A 21,002-nucleotide genomic window follows, 5' to 3' on the forward strand; every position below is an offset into this window, starting at 1 on the left:
GCTGAGGTTACACTCTATCCCATCATCCAGGTCATTGCTGAATATGTTGAACAGGACTGGACCCAGCACAGACCCCTGGGGAACACCACTAGTGATGATATAGTTAGTGAAGCCTGATTCAGAAATTTGTTTATGAATTTCTTACTTGAATAGAAGAAGTTTTCTTTAGAGACAACTGAACCAAACAAAATGTAATCTGATGCTCCTCCTTCATTTATCTGCTTGATCAAATTTAAAAGGCTGTTTCTACAACCCGTTTCTATAGCCTGCTAGATTTTTCACAAGTATGATGGCCATGCTGGTCAGTTAGTCTGTTATCTATACAGTTTAGTTTCTGAAAATTAGAGGGCAGCAAAGTATAATGTCTGTCTGGCCATTGCTTTATCTATTCAGATCTCACTTCAAAGGAGAAATCGATTAAATAAAAGAAGAAATAAAAGAGGAAAGGGCAAAGAGGTCTTCACAGGCAGGGATGGGATCTCTGCACCATTCATTTTCATTCAACTCTTTTGGGACCTACACACAGCTCTGGTGGATATCTCATTTGTTTACCTGTTAAACTAGTTTTAGCTGGCAAGACAGATGTCTCTTTACTATATGTGATATGTCAGACTGCTTTTATCTATGTTCTCCATTTTCTATAAGTTCTATACTGCAGAGCTGGAGTCTGACCCAGGACTTCAAACTCCTATTGGCTTCAGTAGGAGGTTTGTGGTCCCAGACAAGGTTTGCAACCTGGGTATATGTTATGCAAAGACCTCAGATAACAGGTTACAAAGCCATATTTAAACCAGGCCTTACAATTAAAGAAATCAGGTGAAGTCAAGAAGGTCACTGTCACAGCTAACATGAAGCTGGTATCCCCACAGGACTGACAGGGTGCTCCGTAAGAGCACTAACCCTTGCTCAGATCTTCAGCTTCTGACTGTCTGGAAGAGTTTCAAAAGTCAGATGATACCCTCTAAAATCTGCACGCATGTCTGCCCTCTCCACGATGACTTCACTCTCCAAATGCTAACTGTACCATGCTGCCTCTGTTCTTAAGGAGTAGCATTAGCCTTCTGTCTTTATAATGGTAGTGTCCCAATGCCATGTTCCTTCAGCTGTTATCACTAACAGGAACAGAAAAAAGCGAAACAGGGCATTAGCCCTATGATACTCCTCCCCTAGAGACTTTTCATGCTTTTGCAAATTACTGGTCTTATGCCTGTACTACCCCAAAAGTCAGTGAGCTTACAGGCAGATATAAATCTATCTTGCCGTCTATCTTGCCCCCCACTCCTGTCTCCTACCACCCACTCACATCGGCCACTCCACTGGCACCTGTGTGTCACGATGATGAAATAATTTAGCCCCTCCACAACGCACTTAATCCAAAATCACAGCTGCAACCTGCTATCACAACACCACAGGTTACCAACAAGATCAGCAACAGTGGCTTTTCTGTTATTTCAGCTGTTGAGGAACTTCTCTGAAGTGAAAACATCTTTGAAGTTTAGCACAACCACCGTTACAGATGATGTGCTGAGCAAAAGTGTTCAAACATGTTTGAAATCAGATCTGAAGTAATTCACAATTTGCAGAAGGTCACAACTTGTCCAAAGTATACTGGCCTTTATGTCCAGCAGGTAAATATTTGTATCATCCCGAGGGCTGGCTATAGCTATAGACTTGCTATTTAACAAATTGTTGTAGTATTTTATTATTTTGCTCATTTAGGCCCCACTTCATCTGCCAAAACCAAATTCTTTAACAGAAGGCTTTTCCAGGATTAGCAGGGTGTGGGTATTTTTCAAAAAATCCCTCTCATGACTGGAGAAATTGGGGGTGGGGGAGCAGAAGGGATGCTAAAGTAACATTTGATGCGCCTTTGACTCTTTTCAAGAATTACAAAGCAGGCATGCAAATTACAATTAAAACCAGAAAAAAGCCTTCTTAAACAAAGGAACTGCAGTGTTCACCCTGAGTTTCCCCACTTCACAACTAATCTGTTTCACTTGTTAAATCAAGCTCTGTTTTGTTTTTCACTCCAAGCTAACTGCGGCCCAGACAACGCAGGACCGTGCAAGGGTGCGCAAAGTGGACAGTTTCTGTCCCTTCTTGAACACTGCTCCCCAAGACTGCTGTTACTTAAACATTGCAGAGACACGACTACAGGGATTGGACACTCTCGGCTTAACTGTTAATTTTACATCGATTGGCATTTTGTCCAGCGGTGTCACAGGAGCTTGTTGGCTAAAGTGGTTGCGAGAGCACAGCTCAGGGGCTAGGATCTGCTAGAACTTGGTTGCTGAAAGAGAGACCCCATGTCATTTAGCTTTTCTGTGCATTTCCAGGGCTTATGTGTACGCTCCTAGTGAAATATAGATTGAAGTACTGAGAAGAAATGCCATGTTAGATGAAGTTTTAGTTGTTGATATAACTGTTTGGAACATTTGGGACAATAAGTAATTTAACAATGAAAAAGTAATTTGGCACCTTGAACCAGACCTTGTTTGTTCCATTTCCTTTGAGGTAGGGTAAAATTTTTTTAATGTCCCCATTGTCCACATAAGCATTGCTTTAGTAGTTTAGTAGTTTAGTAGTTTAATTCTGCTTAGAGAACAATTCCTCTTCTCTATTTTAAAAGATTGTTTCATCACGATATTTTTCAAAATGTAATTTACAATATGAACGTTGGTGTCATAACTTTTGGTTTTGCCTTATCAAGGTGGAGGATAAGAAGCACTGCAGCAGAAAGCATTCTTCTGCAGTAAAACTTCCTTAGAAGGCATTATGAAAGAGTCAAAGCTTGTCTCACAGACAAATAAAGAAGGTTAAATTAGGAAATCAGTAGAGACAGTGCACTCCAAGGGAAAGGAAAACGGACAAAGAATTTGAAAGCCTTTGCTTACCAGGGGCTTTAGGCAAGTTCCACTAAGCTTTCTCATTTTATTCCTCTTTTGGCTTTCTATCTTTCCTATACAAGTCCCTGATGGAGGGCCTGGTTCCTACTAGTTCTTTATTAATATCTTGCTAATACAACCTCAATTACAGCTCTAGTCTCCATATCTTAAAATAATATGAATAATGAGAAAAAATACACTCTGTTTTGAAATAAAACATTCAACATTAAAATTGTTAGGAAAAAGTCCAATCTGAAGTGTAAAAATGCAAAGGCATGTGAAGCAAAGAACACAGGATGTTCTACAACCAGGGGAACTAAAGAAGCTACACCCTGCAAATCCACAGCACATGGATTGTGATCCAGCTCTTCTGCTACCTTGTGCCAGTCTCACTGAGCCACTGGCACCGCTTAAGCCAGCAAGCGCAGTGCTAAGCAAGCGCTGGCCGGACAGCCGGACAGCCCACAGACAGTTCCCCCGCAGAATGGCTGTGGCTGGAGTCACAGCAGCCTTCCAGACAGCTTCCAAGACCCACAAAGCCTGTGTGAACACCCCGGCTCTAAGACCTCTGTGGCTGTTTGCGGCCAACAGGTTCAAATGTTGTTGGGTGGAGGGTGACTGAGAGGTGGACAGACAGAACCATCATGGAGCAGTAGTTAACTGAGGAAGCCCAGCTAAAATAGCCAGAAAACCCCAGACCCCTGGTAAAGTTTTAAGAATTAATTCCTGCACGTACGGAGAAGTACATCCTGCTTCCCCTCAATTTCTGCATATCAGCCAGGTTTGTCTACATCTCTATGAATTCAGATAACTGGGTCGTTATTGTTTGGCAAGTGTCAATTCCAGTGTAAAGAAGTCCTACAAATCATCTGTCTGGGGAACAATATGACAAAACATGAAACACGTAGGGAGGAATGTACCTGCCATTTCAGATCATTTAAGTGACAGGGTTTTATTGCCTGCACTTCCTTTTCAATTCTGACCAAAGGTACCACGTTCAGAAGTGCAGGAATAACTAACAAAGCAAACAAAAAACCCTGATCCTGCAGTACTTGAATTATAATCAGAAATGCTGGAAAACCTTTGACAGAATTTGCTCATATAAAATTTCCACCAGTTTTAAAGGAGGACTTAGGTCAGCATAGGTGTGTATGCGGTTTTGTATGAACTTCTGAAACCGGTCTCTTACTGCACCACCCTAAGCTGTGAGCATTACTGCTCCCGATTCCCACTCTGGTACTAAGATACAGCCAGGGAGGAGAGAGTGCGCTTGAAGACTTTCGAGGGACCAGAATAATTTCTTTCTTCTCAGTTTGCAGAGTACATAAGCGAGATGCTGGGCCTTGCTCCATGACTGAGTTCAGAAGGAAGCGAATTACGGAAAGCCCACCTACTGGCTATTTAAGAGCATAACATAATGTTATTTTATACTGTAACTTCCATACAAATTTTATATAAAGTCAGCTTTTGGTGTTAAGCACACAGGAGCGATGGTGGCTTGTTATAAACTAAAAGTAAAGTTCAAAAGAGAAAAGTAATTGAAAATAAATGATAATAAACTCTTCCATAATTTGGCCAAATGCTTTGCTGTTGTAAAACACTCAATTTCAGTGAGTAAACACTTGACGAGATGTGAAGTGACTGAAGAAAAAAAAAAGTGGAAAGACTGATCCGGGTCATCCTGAGAACTTTAAATTGATTTTTTTTGTTGTTTTTTAACCGATTCAGTAGCAAAGACTTAATATGGTGTTTAGGGGAACAGGCAGTAGCAGACAAAGACCACAGTCACAAAGAAAACTGAAACAGGCAACATGAAAGTGAAATAGTAGTAAGTTGTTTATTACATTTGAAGATGAAAACCATCTTCACAGAGTTTAAATGGGTCTTCCTGAATTTTCTGCAAAATAAAGTGCTTTAACATTGCTGGAATTGTAAGAGTCTAAAGTGCAATTCGAAAGCTTCTTTAAAACATGATGATGTCTGTGTTTCTACCATGGAAGCACAAAGTTCAGGCACAGAAGGGTTGCCACTGGGTTTGCAGAGGGTTCCCTTCCATGAACAGCATGTAATGATGTTACACTAAAGACCCTATCTCAAATCTGTGTTAAATCTGCGTTCTGTAGGTGTAAGGTTTTTAACGCAATGCAGAGGTCAAGGCAGAAAATTAGAAACTTGTTTCATTTATAATTTAGGAGTAATTAAGTACTTTTACAGGAAATATTCTTAACTACCTGCAATTTGTAAAGAATGTACGAGTGACAGAAGTGTAAGTGGAGCTTTGGGTAGCTGACCTAACACATTACAGGGCACCGCCTGCTCCTTTGTCATTGCAGAAGGTGCTTCAGCGTTCCACCGCCTGTTCTATCTCCTGTACGTTCATACGGCATGCCCAGCCTCTGCAAAGCGAACGCTCTACTTGCAGTTGTACAGTCCTGGAATATTCTGCCACTGATATTTATGGGTAGTATTTTATGTAGTGGGTGATTCGTTTTACAAGACTGAAAGAGGATTATTTTTTTCACGTTGTCTGCTTTGCTGCCTGGGGAGAGGCATGAGCCTGCATGAAGCAAAGGGAGCCAGCAAAGCAGGGATTTGATGTGTCAGAGAGGCCCAAACAATGAGAGACAGAAATCAAACTCATGTACCGTGAAGCAAGTTTGGCAATGCCAGATCCCCACTTTCACTGGGTCATGTAACAGGAGCAGAGGAATTCTACCACTAAACTGAGCAGTAAATTCCTTAGCGCCCTATACCTTCCAATTTAAGTTGCAAAACAATGGATTTCCTTAGATTAAAGAATAAACTTCAAAAAGATATTTTCAACACTTCATTTTCCCTGCAAAGGACTGGTCTGGACTAATTAACTCCAGGATTCATACTGGGACAGCAGTATTCTTCCAGATCTGTAAGGAAATACCTTGGAGGTGGGTATTTGCTGTTTGTGAGTCAGTGTCGTCGGTTTTTTGGGCAACTCTCCAAAGCAGCCCCAAGAGGAAATTTCAAGATTCGCTAAATCTGTTTCTCACGTGAACAACACCTTACAAAAGAATCTTGCTGCTAGGGAAGAACATTTCACATCTGATAGATCATTTTATTGAACTCCATTTTGAATTTTTTCTTATATTTTAACCAGTTGTTGGAAACTTCTCTTTGACTTGTTCTTGGTCTTAAAGCTTGCCTTCGACTAAGCAGTCTTAAGGTGACCTGACACACACCAAGCGGTGCCTGCCACAGAGAGATGGGACAATTCCATACCTACAGTGTCTTTAAGCACAGAAAACAGAAAAAGTAAATATTAGGTGAAGATGGTACAAAGGGGAGAATTTGTCTTCATCTGGCACAGCCTGTGCCGTTGCTGCAAACAGCAGGTAGCTCAGCTCTCTGAGAACAGCCGCGCTCCTGACAGGAGTGCTGACTTTTTACCGGCTTGACTTTTGAGCACAGTAGATCTGCAGCTACAGACCCTTTCCCTGTGATCGCAGGAGCACGCACTGCCAAATCGCTGCTGTTTATTCCCAAAGAAAAGGGTGGAGTCTCTGCTTCCATATATCTAATTGCTACCATCAGCACTATCGGTGATGTGGAGAAAGGAGACTCCAACCATATCTGGCTAAGGAAACAATATAGAAATGAGCTGGCCCTGAAGGGCTTCTACTCTAAATACATCACTAGAGACAAACAGCTAACGAAAGAAAACCAGTGAAAACAAATCAACAGAAACCAGATGGAAGTTATATGAGGGAGAGAGAACAGGGCAAGAGCTATGAGCAGCATCCTATACAACAAGCACAACTGCTCATGGGTGAATGTCTGATTTATAAAGATTCTGATCTCAGTGATGTGAATTATCAATGCTTTGAGAAAGCTTGTTGTAAGGGACTTTGGTACAAAAATGTAAAATTCCTGGATCCCCAGCAGGCTTAAGCATGAACTAAATAGTTCTGTAAGACTCTGCCCTGCCAGAAACTATGAGCCTCTCCTGAACACACGAATGGGCTGAGAATTGAAGTAGCCCTTTAAGGTCAGAAAGCAGAGTCTGGTAGTTCAGCAAGGGTTTCAGGTCCATAGCTTTGGACTTAGGCAGCTGAGTTCCAACTCAGACAACTTCAGGTGCCTTCATCTCTTTTCATTATCCTCTCTTGGGAAAATGTGGGAGGAAAAATGACGAGGCTAAGAAAAACAGTATCATTAAGGGTTACGCTGCATGCAGAGTTCATTAGCAACAGTATGTGTCCAATAAAAGGGTAATTCATGAATCATTAGTAATGGCCACTAAACTCATGGGAAGTATCTTTTTGTAATTACTCTTTGGCAGAAAAAAAAAGAACTGAAAAACATTGCTAATGGAAAACAAACTTTATCTCCACAAAATAAACAAGCAACAAAGCTTGATGAAGATGACAGGATTAACATGAATAAGGGTACATTTGCTGATATTCTTCCCAGTCCTTTTGAAAAGATTGTGGGTAGCTCGACGTACGGAAAATAAACGACCTCTGTAAAGAAATTACCAATTTTTAAAATAACACACTCAACCTTTTCAGGAAAAATTCAGGTGAGAGTTACACAGACTGCCATCACTTGGTTCTTCTCTGGCAGTTAAGAGTTAAGCTAGATGTATTTTCAGAATTGCACATGAAAAGTAAAACGCTGGTACGGTACTAATTCTCACTGCTCCGTACCATGCCACAACGTGCCCATCAAAAGAGTAGCCTCTTCTCATGGTAAAATCTTTACAATAATATTCAAGCATAATTATGTTTATAAATTATACTAACAAATTACTTACACTATACACTATTATTATAAGTAAAAGTAAAGTAGACTAAAAATAAATATAGATTTAAGAGTTTTATTCTATAATCACATCATGTTTCTCTTGCTAAGGATGACACAGAAGGCAAAAGCGTACTCTCGGTGTGCAATTCCAAGAGTGCTCCTATGCCAAAATGGGTTCTCTTGCAGATATCAAGGGAACTTCACCTTGAGGTTAGTGCATACCCACAGGGATAATCTACTTTCACTGGGTTTACTACTCATAAAAACCAGCAAAACTAGCACCTTTCTGATTTGGTGCGGCTATTTTCCCGTGTAGCACACCGACACTCCTCACTGTAAGGGCTCTGACACGGACAGCGTCTCAAGCCGACCATCCCAATGTTACAACAGCAGCAAACATGGCACAAGGATTCTAGGAACTGTTTAGTCTAAGCCAAAACCACTACTAAAACCAGTGAGCCCTGCCAGGCCTGCTCTGGCAACTCATCTCACTTGGCTTTGGAATGGCTTCAGGTTAAAATAGCTCCTCAACATCACCACCACCCTCCCTGGTGTAATTCTGACCTGAGAGTGTTTCTCCAGCCCGGCTGACCATGCCACCACCTGAATGGTTGTGGTGACACCAAGGATGGTGTAGAAATGAGGAAATGAGCAGCCAAAGGTCGGAGGGCAGAAGCATTCCTAGACAGCTTATTCCAGGGTAACGTTCTCATGGATTTATGAGTCCTTTTCACTTGTTCATCCACTGCCTCCTTCCTCCTGAGCGCCCATACGAAATGGCCTTTCTAGCTACAGAGAGATTCTTTGAGCTCCTCCATCTTCATTCAGCCTGTGATTCCACATTAGAGGGAAGTGTATTTTTTTGCTTTTAAAATGTGTGACTGTAAGGGTCTAGAAACTTGTCTCAACATTGTCGGCAGAATGGCTTGACTACCAAGGCTTCACTTCGATGGCAACTGAGGAAGTTCTACCCAGCAGGAACATATATATCTATATCTTGTTATCTCAGAGCATGTAGGCCCAGTCCTCTGCACATGCGCCTGGCCCCAGGCTCATCTTACAACATATGGGAGGGGGGCTTGGACCCCCTGGAACCCTCTGGAACCATCGAGCACTCTCTAGTGACAATACCGCGCATGCGCCCCACTGCTGAGTGGGAGGTGTGTGGCCATGCAAACCAGCTCACTGACTATGCAATGGGTAAATGCTATAAAAGGCGGAACCAGCGGAGACCAGTTGGAACATTCCCCCACCGGACTGAAATACATCGGAGTGACAATACATCGGACTGACGGGACGCCGCAGATCCATGGTGGTAGCTATTGTAACTCTCTCTCTTTTTCCTTTTTTTTTCCTCTTTCTTTCCTTTTCTCTTGCGTACTTGTTGGCGGCCAAATAAAGTGACTTGGCGCGTGACTCCATTTTGAGTCTTAATTCTGTTCCCGAGAATACAACAAACCTGGTCACGATAACACATCCAATTGAACATCACTCCGAAGTTAAGCCCAGCCGCCCCTAGCCACCCAGAATTATCTGAAGTTGGTTAGAAAGCAAGGGGGCTCAACTTCTGCCAAATTGTGCAACCCAACAGTGGATCGTGACAGTGACTAGGCGCACTTGTTGCACTATACAGGCATGCATGGAATTGCATCCACCACTCAGCTTTATAACTGGAGAGATGCTAAAATTACAGACCACAGGCCAAACATGTACTGAGTTTCCTACTCAGGAATGAAGAGTACGCTTGATAAGAGAGCTTGGAGGAAACAAAGTAAAACACAAATCTTGGAGTATTTTGGAACTGCAGAATCACAGTTATTTGGTTCTGGTAGGAAATAAAACTGAGATCTTGAAAACTTCTCCACGAACCCCTCTTCAAGCGAAAAATCAAAGGAAAACTGACTGGATGCTACACCACATGCCCTCAGGGCCAGAAAGTTAGCCCTGCTCCATGCTGTGTATTAGCATCGATGTAACCAATGAATCCTCCCTCATAGTGGTGGAAGAACCTTCTCTTGCTGATAGCTAATGTTGTTTTACAGCTGAAAGAGCAAGAAAGCAGAAATCCAGTTCAACCACAGACACAAGTTCATGCACAGACACACAATCACGTGACAGCGAAGGGGTAAGCAAGTAACCTGAGTTACGTCAAGGATATTTTTCATATTATTATTATTGTCAGAAAACCAATGGACATTTCCTGTATCACCATTACTTTCCAGACATTCATTATTTAGATTCCTCCAATAGACAAGTATAATGAGAATATCCCATTTTTGATACCTCTTTATGAACTTCTAAGACACCTCAATTCCCTCCTGTTTTCTCATTTAGTGCTAGCAGAAGAAAGCTTTTACAAAGAACAGATTCTAGGTGTTTCTGTAAGTTGCAGCTGTACTTATCTCCTATTCCAAATTACCAGGTGCTTTCCTTTCAGCTTCCATTTTCACAAGTGACCTTTAGATCTAATTAATTATCTACATAAAGGATACTTTAGGACGGCATATCTATGGGCTGCCTTGATGTGATATGCAAATGCCTTGCCAGGTGCTGATGCCATCAACAGAGCACCCTCTTGTCACATTCTCCATCAGGTCACTGGTTTATAGCAAGCTGTAGTGGGCTGGGCTGGGCTGGGATCAAGACAGTGGGGCTTAACACATGCCTTGACATTCTGATATAAAATCATCAGTGTTCCCTGATATCAAAGCCATTTATTATTAAGTACAACACTCTTTGTGTACCACTACACAATACTTAACGTGGCAGTTAGCCTAAAAAGGTTACCATTTGCTTCAAACAATCAACAAACAGTTCCACACATAATGAATTTGTACATTTATAATTTAGAAACTTATAAGCTATGCTTTTTCATAAACTACACTTTTAAAAGCAATATTTAATTACAATATTCAGATGTATTTGAAGACTTAGTATATGGAACTTCAAATACTTACAGGAGTCTGTATCCAAACAAACAGAATGCAATAAAAGTGGATACATATGGTGGTATTTACGTGCTCATTTTAAGTCTTTTAACTCTAGAATAGCATTATTAGCTGCTTTTGAGTATCATATCCTCTCCATTTCATAGTATTAAATTTCCTTATAATTAGAGGTAGTTTAAGAACAATTAGATAATTTATCAAATGGATCAACCTCTATTCCTGGTCAAATAAAAATCAATCTTTATTCCCCCCTCCCCTCTCCCCTCCCCACCCCACCTGCCATCTCCCATGAAGTTCTGCAAACCCTTGCCAATATTTCAGCCAACAGCAATTGTCAAAGCGACAAGATCGAGCAACGAATTTCTCTGAGCAACTACACCAAATCTACCAGACTCATTGCTTTCAGCTAGGATGAAGGAAGGGAAGGGATTAACAGATTTGGGGATCAAAAGTCCCAAGTGAGTTCAATGTTTCACCATTATAAACCCAGCATATTCAGATGAAACTCTCTTTCACTGGAGATTTCTAATACATTTATTCACAATCCTAAAGTTATTTATCACTGCAACAACACTGTGAATAAAGGAACTGGTTGAAGTCCATTTTGAAGTGCCAAATAAGAAGCCACACAATACAGGTGCCCCAACTCAGAGGTTCATCATTTAACTGAGGACTTCCCATTTTTATTGCCATTAGTTTCTGTTTCTAATCCTGACCCATGTAATATTTGCAAACATTCTTTACCATTAACTCTTTGATCCTAATTAGATACAGCTAGATGGAGTGGCAACTCCCCAAGAGAATGTATGAACTTGAGATGTAATTAAACCTTTTTCAGTTCTATTTCACTCTAACGTATGATACAGAGATCAGTACACAGAACGAAATCAGCTGGAGGAAAACATAAAATGGAAATCTCAACTGTTGAGTCCTGGGGGAAACAGCTGAAAGGCAGGAGTTGCAAATTAGTTAATAGAAAGATAAATTTTCACCTGAGGATAAAGCACTGGGGACGCTGCTCCTGGAATAGCACGTGGTAAGCTCTTTCAGCACAGGAAAATATATGTGGGGGAAGTGAGGAACACAGTTTTCCAGAGTTACTTAAATAAAGCTGGGTGACCTGAAAAATTGTAGAAAATTAACATGATCAACACATTTCAAACTAATTGTGCTTCACCCCTTAAGCCTGGGTCTTTTGTAAAGCTCTCTAAGCATTATGAACAGAATCTCTGTATGCATACATGTGGTACCATTACAGCATCTATGAAGATTTTAATTAAAGAAAACAGAGCTGTAAGCATAGAAGATCTAATTAAGATACAAAATTAAATGTAACTACAGGACTCAGCAATACTGGTTTGTGCATTGAGTCAAACAAAACCTATTCAGTTATTTTTTTATACCTCATGATTATAGTTCCTCAATGTCTTGACTTAAAAATCTTACAAACAAAACACAATCATCCCATGAAAATCAAAGCCTTAATTGATAAACGAATTCATTTATTACATGACAGAGCAGTGCCCCACAAATACTCCCTCTGCAATAGAGAATAACTTGTGATACATGTAGCTGCCAACAAGTACTGTCCTTAAAGCTTAAATATGAGCAGAATCAATTATCTGCTACTGAAACCTCAATTTTTTCTGAGGATATCCTGCTGTTCTTTCAGCTAATATCAAGCAGATTTCAGAAAAAGTAGAGAGTCTGCCAATATCTACAGCTCTGTTCTTTCAGAATAAATAAATATAATAACAAAAATACAGAATGTGATTTAGGTACGATTGTGAATAGAAACACCATACCATTTTACAAATATCCTTAAATAAATCATTTTGCTTACCTTTTTTATATAGCTTTTGAAAGACCTTCTCATGGGTTTAGAAAATTAACACAGCCTTTACAGAAACCCATGGCAGCTGGGGGGCAATAGCAACACTATGAAGCATCTAGAATGATACTGGCTGCTCCCACTTAAACAACCAAATCCATTCCTTTTCATCATATCCTGTTTTCTCCAACTATTCTCTCTAGCAACCTTGCCACCACAGTGCCATTTTGTATTTGCTCCTTTCTCCATACTAATCATACGCTTATCACCCCTTCGTGACTACACCTCTCTGTCTTAGCCAGATACTGAACTACTGAATCTTGGAGCCTCTACAATGCTGTGGCAGAATGAATCCTCCACAATACGACCCTATTCTCATTCAGGCCTTTCAAGCTAGCAGGCTAAACAAGATTAAACCCACACTGATTCTCAAGGAACCATTTCGGCATGTCACAAAGCAGAAAGAAAAACCTTCACATATCAATTCTCATTGCATAATGTTGCAAGTGCTTTGCAAGTTTACATATTTTTCATAGAATCACAGTATTATTATGGTTGGAAAAGACCTGTAGGATCATCAAGTCCAACCATCACTACCAACACCGACTACCACTACCAACACCATCACCAACACTACTGTGCCTCCTAAACCATGCCCTGGAGTGCCATGTCTAACACACAAACACAAGACATGTATGTTTTCTAACACATGAACTTCAAGAATATATTTGCCCTCATCGGACACAAATAAATTCTGCACAAATATAACAAAGCAGGATGACCATAGCATAAGCCACTTCTCCAAACAGCTACTATCACACCTTTGAAGCGGTGTCTGCATGTTCCTGGTAGTAGAGTGCTACTATAACATAATGTGTAGTAGTACAGTGTATTTCCATGTACAAATGCATTACTGTTATCATCTAGCAATTGTACTGAATTGCATATGAAGCAACATGTACCAGTGTCCATTAACATGATTCTTTATGTCACCTCAGAAGGAATAATTGCTTATAAAAAGATTTATTTCAGTAGTATTCTACTGGAACTAAGTGTGGGAGGTCAGTGTAGGATAACAAAATAAAGATTGCTGAGAAGTTATGAAAAGTGTTTTTAAGAAAGAGAAGAAAACCTAAAGTGCTGCTGTTACTGAAAAAAAGTACATTATAACCTTTTCATTGCTTCATCCTGGTTTTAAAAATAGTCTCATACCCAATATATCTTTTCATTCTTTTTTTGACAGCTAACAAACCACATACCTGAAACAAAAATGCTAACTAATGAGCCACATCATATAACATGTCAGTGTCCACTGAGGAATTCACATCATCAATTTTTATTACTTTAATATACACACCATCTAACACATGCAGACTTCAATATAGTATCAGCTAAGCTGCTGCAGTGTATCTGAGCATTTCAAAAACAGAGAAAACAAAACAAATTTAAAGCCATGTTTTTTTGATCCTCTGGGAAACACCTGACTAATGCATAATACCATGCAGGGAATTATGATAGAGAAAAAGCAACGATCATCCAAGATGACCCAAAGAATTACAGGACAAAAAGCATCTCCTGCCAAACTTGCTAAAACAGATCTATCACAGACAGGTCAAGAAAAGATGCAGCAAATGTTCAGGAAACATTTTAACACATAAGCCTACCATCTACATTCTTTTTCTTTACAGTTCTCTCTTGGTGCACAAGATCACATGTCTAATGTAAAATGCACAGTGACAGGAAAAAATATCTTCAACTAAAACCTTGGGGGTGATGGATGATTTCCATTTCTAGAAACTAAATTTAGACTCCCAACTTGGAATCTGCTGCTACTGCCACTGAATGTCACAGTACTTCTTTCTCTCAAATTTCTTACTGATAACACACAAAGCCACATGACAGAGCAAACAGCCACAGACTAGTTTGCTTACCAAATTTTGAACCCTTTATAAATCTTGTAAGCTAAATAAACCTATTTGAACATTCCATAACACAACAGCTAGCCTGATCTCTGTGCAATAACATGATCTCAGTGCAACAATGAGAAAATAACAGGGTGGGGGGCAAAGAAATCAACTGTTACGCTAATACTCTGTGGCTGAAGTGGCTGAGTGAGGACAAAGCAGAGATCAAATAATATGACTTTATGTTGCTCCCACTGATCTACAAAGTCCACTTAAGTTGGTATCAATGTCTAGGTACTGAAATGATAAACCCCTTGTAAATAACTAGTCTGTCTCATAAGTGAAAGATTGGAAAGATGAAAAGATAAGGGTGCTACTGTTCAAGAGAGAAACATCTGAAGCACCTCCCAAGTGACCTTGTGCATATGACAGTGCACATGCAGACTCAAGTTCCCTTTGCCTGTACGCTGCTGGTGCCTGACACAAGCCACCCCCATATGACTGCCCCAGTGTGGTGCTAAGCTCGTGCCAAGCACTTCGCGCCCATCGCCTGCACAGCGTCTGAACTGAGTGGCCTGGTGTGGAGCACAGGCTGCCATTTGGGGCCTTTCTGCACCACTCAAGGTCATCATCTCCATGAGTGTGTTTTGGGCAAGGGGGTGTGAGCTCAAACAACCAATGCGTCTATTTTTGCAAGTTTGGCAGTGGGAGAAACCACCAAGGTCATCTTATACATCAGGAACTATTTTTAAGCAATTGAAAGTGCTCCTGCTCATACACAACTTTAGCAAGATGGCTGTTTTACAAGTAAGACACAGAAAAAAATTGTGGTACCTTGGAAGAAATTAATTTCTTTTCTAAAATTTTAAACCTAATATTCTCTCAATATCAAAAAAAAGTATATATGTTAATTAATTTGAGCGGTTTAGACTTCCAAAGGAATTACATGAATTCACTGAAAAAGACCTGCACTGTAACGTTCTGAAGAGAGAATGCTTACCATGGTAGAATAAATAGGAAGCTCTTTAAATGGGTTAACAAGCAGCAGTTTATCACCAATGTAGGTCTGAAAAAATAAGAAGATAATATTGCTTTATTAATTAAGAAATTAAATCTTTAAGGAGGCTAATGGTTTTCCTCCAGAAGGGACTTTTGGCAAAGCATCTTAAATCTAGCTATCAACATATTAAACATCATCTGCAAATTCAGAGCTTTTAACTTCATAACTTTAAACTGAGATCTACATTTACAATTCAGATAGCATTAATTATTGTTTTTGTAATAAAACTGAGTTCTTCATAATGGAAAATTATGCATAGAAGAACTGCACTGCATATATTATTGGTAGATTACTTGAAAGTTAATTTGAAACTTACTATTTGCTAAACTACAAAAATGTGACATGCCTACCACATAAGCCAGCTTCTCAAGCAATTATTTTTATGAGATAGATGACAGAATTTACAAACGTTGTATTAATTAGACAGAAGTGATACAGTAAAATACGTTGCTTGTGGGACAAGACAGAGCAATTGATACATATACAAGTATTTACACATGCGTATGTGTATATGAACAGATGTACATGAATACAGAAAAAAAATCCTGGCTGTATTTAAAGTAGCAAACCATCCACTGAATACAATGGTGCCAAGATGTTATTATTTCATATTTAAACACTCCTATGTGAAAGATATACTTAAGTATAAGATTGTAGGTCCCCCTCGCTGCCACACTTCTCACTCCACATAAGTAGCTGCTGCCATATCATGTGCTCAGAATGCAAAAACGCTGGACCCCTGTCTCTGAAGAGGTCAGACAACAAACCATCATGTGAACAGTCCCAGTCATGCTGCCTTTTTCAAAACGAAGTACCTTGGGCGGGTGGGGGGGCAGAAAACGTCACTGTTGGGTTTTCCTTCAGAACGGAACTCTATTAGGCTTGCCGAAACATGAAACAGGACGTGTTCAGTGCTGGGGAGGATTTTGGTTTGGAATTGGATCAAGGGATTTTCCCTCTAAGTCCGAGAAGCAAATCACCCAAAGATGCAAGGGTTTTCAGCACTGATGCTGACACTCTACCAAAGCACAATGGCTGCTGTTGAGCAGAATATTAATGATCTCTGCCTATAAATTTCCATTAAGCTGAGAATGCTAGAGCAGGGTATGAGACCCTCACAGGTAAAATCTCCAGTATTTTAAAATAACAGACAACTTTTTTAATACATATAAATACTGAATATCTGTGGATCCTCCTGAATTCAGTTAAATTTATCTGTGTTTGGCACCTTCAAAAGTGAGAGAAAGCAAAAGAAATACTCATAATAAAATAGAATTTGGTCCATGAGTCTAAAAACCAGAATTTTTATTATAACTGAGTGCTATAACAGGTAGAACTGAAGTTCCCAAAGTTTCAAAAGTATTCACAGCAACATGCCGATTCCCCATATTCCTTTAGTCTAAACACTGCAATCAACGTATACATTTAAAACCAGTCTGCACGCTTCACATTAACATGCCGCTCAGCTGTTCAGTAAGTTTGAAATAAGCTATGAATAAGAAATGAACAGGAACACCAAAATTTGCAAGTGCAGATTTTTCTCCAGAAGTAATCTACACCTCTACACCAAAGCAGATGTCTCCCAAGTTTAATAAGGCAAAACCAGGAAAACCTGCTTTGCAAAAACCTTGCTGTAATTATTTCATTTGGTATCTGGATAATTAATGTTACAATATAGAGAATGTTTTCTGTAATATAGGGAGAGATAATGAGTAATTAAATCTCCATGCTGAATTATAAGTTTTTAAAATCTACATTTCTTTTAAATTTCAAGTAATCGTGCTAATCAAGTTAACATAATGTTAAAGGCGGAAGGATCTTTTGGCAGTTTGAGAGGGAAGATTACATGTGCCCATCCATTTTTACCAATACTCTTGCGCTGTGAAATAAACGCAGATGATTTTTATCCCAACCTATTTGAAGTGTTATTCCATTTTATATTTCTGCTTTTCCTATATAAACTTGAGAAATTGCACTCATACGTCCTGATCCATTTAAACATTAGTCATGAGTCTGGGGCAGGTGGCTGTCCAGTACTTGTGACAGTATTTTTCCTGTTCTCTCATTTGATCCTTTTTCAAAGCTTACTGTTGATGGGTGAGTAGCAACTCACATATATCTGATTATTATTGAAACGCTTCTGAATCTCATAAAGCAGGCTGCTGTCTGTGAGCTCACTCAGAGAAGCCAGGTCGTCATTTGGAGCTGGAGGCATTAGCTTGATCTAGAAAACACAAATTAGAGAAACAAAGTAACTTCACAATGAATCATTCTGTACTGTATTGTTCTAATCCAAAGTATAAGCCTAGATCACTAGGTTTTTTGGAAAAAAAATGCATTAGGAAACTGGAAAGTCACTCCTCTCAAACAATTACACATCATTAATCTTAAGCAAGAAAAGAACATCAGAATTTGTTATCGATGTGAAGGTGTAAAACTGCATGAGTCTGATGGGCTCTTAAGAACATAGACCCCTACTCGAGCGCCGTTTGCTATCCCTGAACCCATAAAGATTCCCAGCTCAAATGCAGGTTTCCTGCTCTCTTCATTAAATGTTTATGGCAGAAGAAGTCAAGACAATAAAAGTTAGCACACCTGTAAGCTATTTATTGCAGTGTTCAACAAAGCTCTCATGCTACTCTTCATCATACAGGATTTAAAATTCTATTGGAATTTTTCCTGCAGAATAGAAGGGAGTTAATAAGAAGTGGGAATCACACTGTCAAAGAGACCAGAAGAGACTCAGAAGCAGCTACTTCAGGCAAAAGTGGCAAGTGAAATGGGCTTAATATTTCTGAGATTTAGGAGGAATAGCATAAGCTCTGCCAGGTAAAGTAAATGCTAAGGAAACCAAATCAAAATCCAAAAGACAGAATAGGAGACAGAAGAAAGAGTCAGTGATAAAAGAAATTTGATTAACGTCAAAATAAACATGGATACATTAAGCATTGTGCTTATAAATTATGATCAACACCTAAAATGCAGGTTGACTCCTTTTTTATGTCAGCCGAAAGAAAATAATTTTTGCATCTCGGCAGAATACCTGGAAAGAGAAAATTCTCATGGGAACGATGGCAGAATGGAGATGTCTCTGACGGGTTTGTTCAGAGTTTGCTAAAATACCCTCCTGGTGTCTGTTTTGAGGATGGACAATGAAGATGAAACTCCTTTGTTCTACTGTTCTGTTTAAGATGAAGGTTCAGGAGAAAAGCAGACACTGCCCTTCCTTGGAGGCCAACTCGGCATCCTCAGCCTCTGGCAGCGGCCTGTGGCAGGAAGCCAGGGACAGAAGCAGCAAGCAGACTGGGAGATTTCGGAGGGAACACGGAGCGTGCTTCTGGCAAGAGGAAGACCCCAAAGACTATGGATACTGATGTTTAATACTGGGCATCTGATCCCAAACTACCAAACTTTTGTTGTTTCCATGGGTTCAAGGTCCAGTTCAGAAATCATGGAGCTCTGGGTTCTTTTCCTACACTTGTCAGAGCTGCACGGTGTGATATTGCTGAAGAATTTAATCTAATGCCTCCAGCACTTCTAGGTTCTTGAAACGTACATATGAACACTCATTCACATGTGATTTTTTAGACATCCACAAGCAAAGACCAGGAGGTTTGTAGTCATAAACAAGCATGATGAATTAGATATGATTTTGTATCTTCTCTAAATCATAGATCTTTGGCTCTGTCAAAATTTTTCTTCTAAAGATAGGAATATTGAATACCAGTGTCAAAATATTCAACTAATAGTCATAAAACAGATGGCATTGCTTACTCTTCTATTTTACCAAGAAGAAACAAACAATGCACACCAGATGCCACACCCACAGAACCACTAGCCCGTATGACATAAAACAAAATCTTGCTGTATTTTCTGTTTAAATTTCTCACCAGCTTCACTCATATTCATATGCTGGTATGGTACAAATGAAGTTACAGAGCCTTTAAACCTTCTCTAGTCTACAAACAGGGAAATACAAATGCAAATTGTAAAATATCAACCTCACACTTCATACTACACTAAATATCTCATGGTTCAAGGTGTTTGTCAAAAAATGACTGCTCTCATGTCAGCACAAACAAACCCAAAACAGCAAAAAACAGACCCAAGACACCTCTTTTTATCTGTACTTACTGCACGTTTCACTCACTCTATGCCACTATGAATATTTTTTCCTAGCTTCCAAGCTTTTTTTATGGTCTTAGTTATCCTAATATTTTGCAGTTGCTCACAGTCCAAACAAACTGTCAAGTACTATACTTGATTTCCAGTCACTTGTGCAACTCAGCCTACTCTTGTAATCATGTAAGTCCAGTACTGAATAACGAGACACAAGCTTAATCACTGAAGAAGTGCAAAATAGAGCAAAATTAATTCTAAGAAATATTACACAGCATGTATGAAGCCATAGCTCCTCACAGACAAAAGCTATGTGCAAGCAGGGCTTGCAAGGTCCCAGCTTCTGTTGAGTCCCAGAGCCCTGCAGTACCTTTTATCTATGGAGAACACGCTTCTACTATTTTCTCTACTTCAAATGCTACAGCTAGTATTGCTTATTTGTTTCTTGTAATAGCATCGCGGAGATTTTCACAACATAGTGAACTTCAAAGGACTTCATGTTGGGACTGACACAGTGACTGGAAAAATTTGGGGACCTCTGCTTTAGTCTTTAATCATTTCCTTACTATTCCTCTAAAGACAAATATATTCAGTAGAAAATAATGCTTAAAACAAGAAAAGGAGGAAACCGGGAAACTCCTCACAGAAAGCCGAGTCCTTTTTTTATCAGCTCTACCAACAGACAATAAATGTTGACGACTAAAATGGTATATGTAAACCTCATATGCATGTAAGAGCATGAGTATTAACAAGAGATTTTCAATGTTTTTCCACTCACCCACTAAAACAGGAAAGGCAGGCATCTAATCTGCATCCCACCTGCAACAGATGTTGAACTAGACAGATAAAGTAGCAACGCATTTTAAAAAAGGAAGGAAAGTAAGTACCTAACAACAGTAGCTCTAGATGTACTTGCTGCATAGATGTACAAGGACAAGAGGCAGTAGTGCCCAATGGGACTTCAGTGATGCTTTCTATTTCCTTCTTTCCCCGTAATAATGGTGAAAAAACACCTCTCATTCCATTAAGTCCAAAGAGCAATAAATGTACAAATGCAAAACAGGAAGTACTCAAGGAGATTTTTACTAGACTTAGCTGATGTAATGATTGTTTTTTACATGTATGTGTAAAATGTACTTACTCCAACACATAAACTCTGCAAATAGGCCAGCTGAAAATTTCATGATGTCCCTTCCCACAGTCCTTACCTCACTGATTTATTTATCTCAGAAAAGATGGACACCAAAAATGGTGGAGTCTATCAAAATGTTACTGTGACCATTCTCCTTTTTCCTTCCTATTTAAAATACTTGCTTTTTAAAATATTTGTATTTTCAGGTCAGAAAGCAGAATGTGAGTTGCAAACAAGACAGACAAACACAGGTTCCCTGCTGTATCTGTGTCTTTCTGTCTACCTATTCTGGAGGTGCATTCCTCACCCTATTAAGGTGAATGAAGATTTTTTTGTCACACAGA

The 21,002-nt window shown here is 39.6% G+C and overlaps 1 protein-coding gene across 4 annotated transcripts in view; it reads right to left on the bottom strand.

Moving 5' to 3' along the window:
* MYO16 (myosin XVI) overlaps positions 1-21,002 on the bottom strand; it is a 418,633-nt gene that overhangs the window by 172,603 nt on the left and 225,028 nt on the right. For all 4 annotated transcript variants that reach the window (XM_064440435.1, XM_064440442.1, XM_064440450.1 and 1 more), the window contains exons 11-13: positions 17,521-17,631; positions 15,348-15,413; positions 11,605-11,732 (exon numbers count right to left, since the gene is read on the bottom strand). In XM_064440435.1, the coding sequence (XP_064296505.1) occupies positions 11,605-11,732; positions 15,348-15,413; positions 17,521-17,631 (305 nt within the window). The remainder of the gene's footprint in view (positions 1-11,604; positions 11,733-15,347; positions 15,414-17,520; positions 17,632-21,002) is intronic.

This window comes from Phalacrocorax carbo, chromosome 1 (genome assembly GCF_963921805.1).
Source record: "Phalacrocorax carbo chromosome 1, bPhaCar2.1, whole genome shotgun sequence".
Taxonomy (NCBI): Eukaryota; Metazoa; Chordata; class Aves; order Suliformes; family Phalacrocoracidae; genus Phalacrocorax; species Phalacrocorax carbo.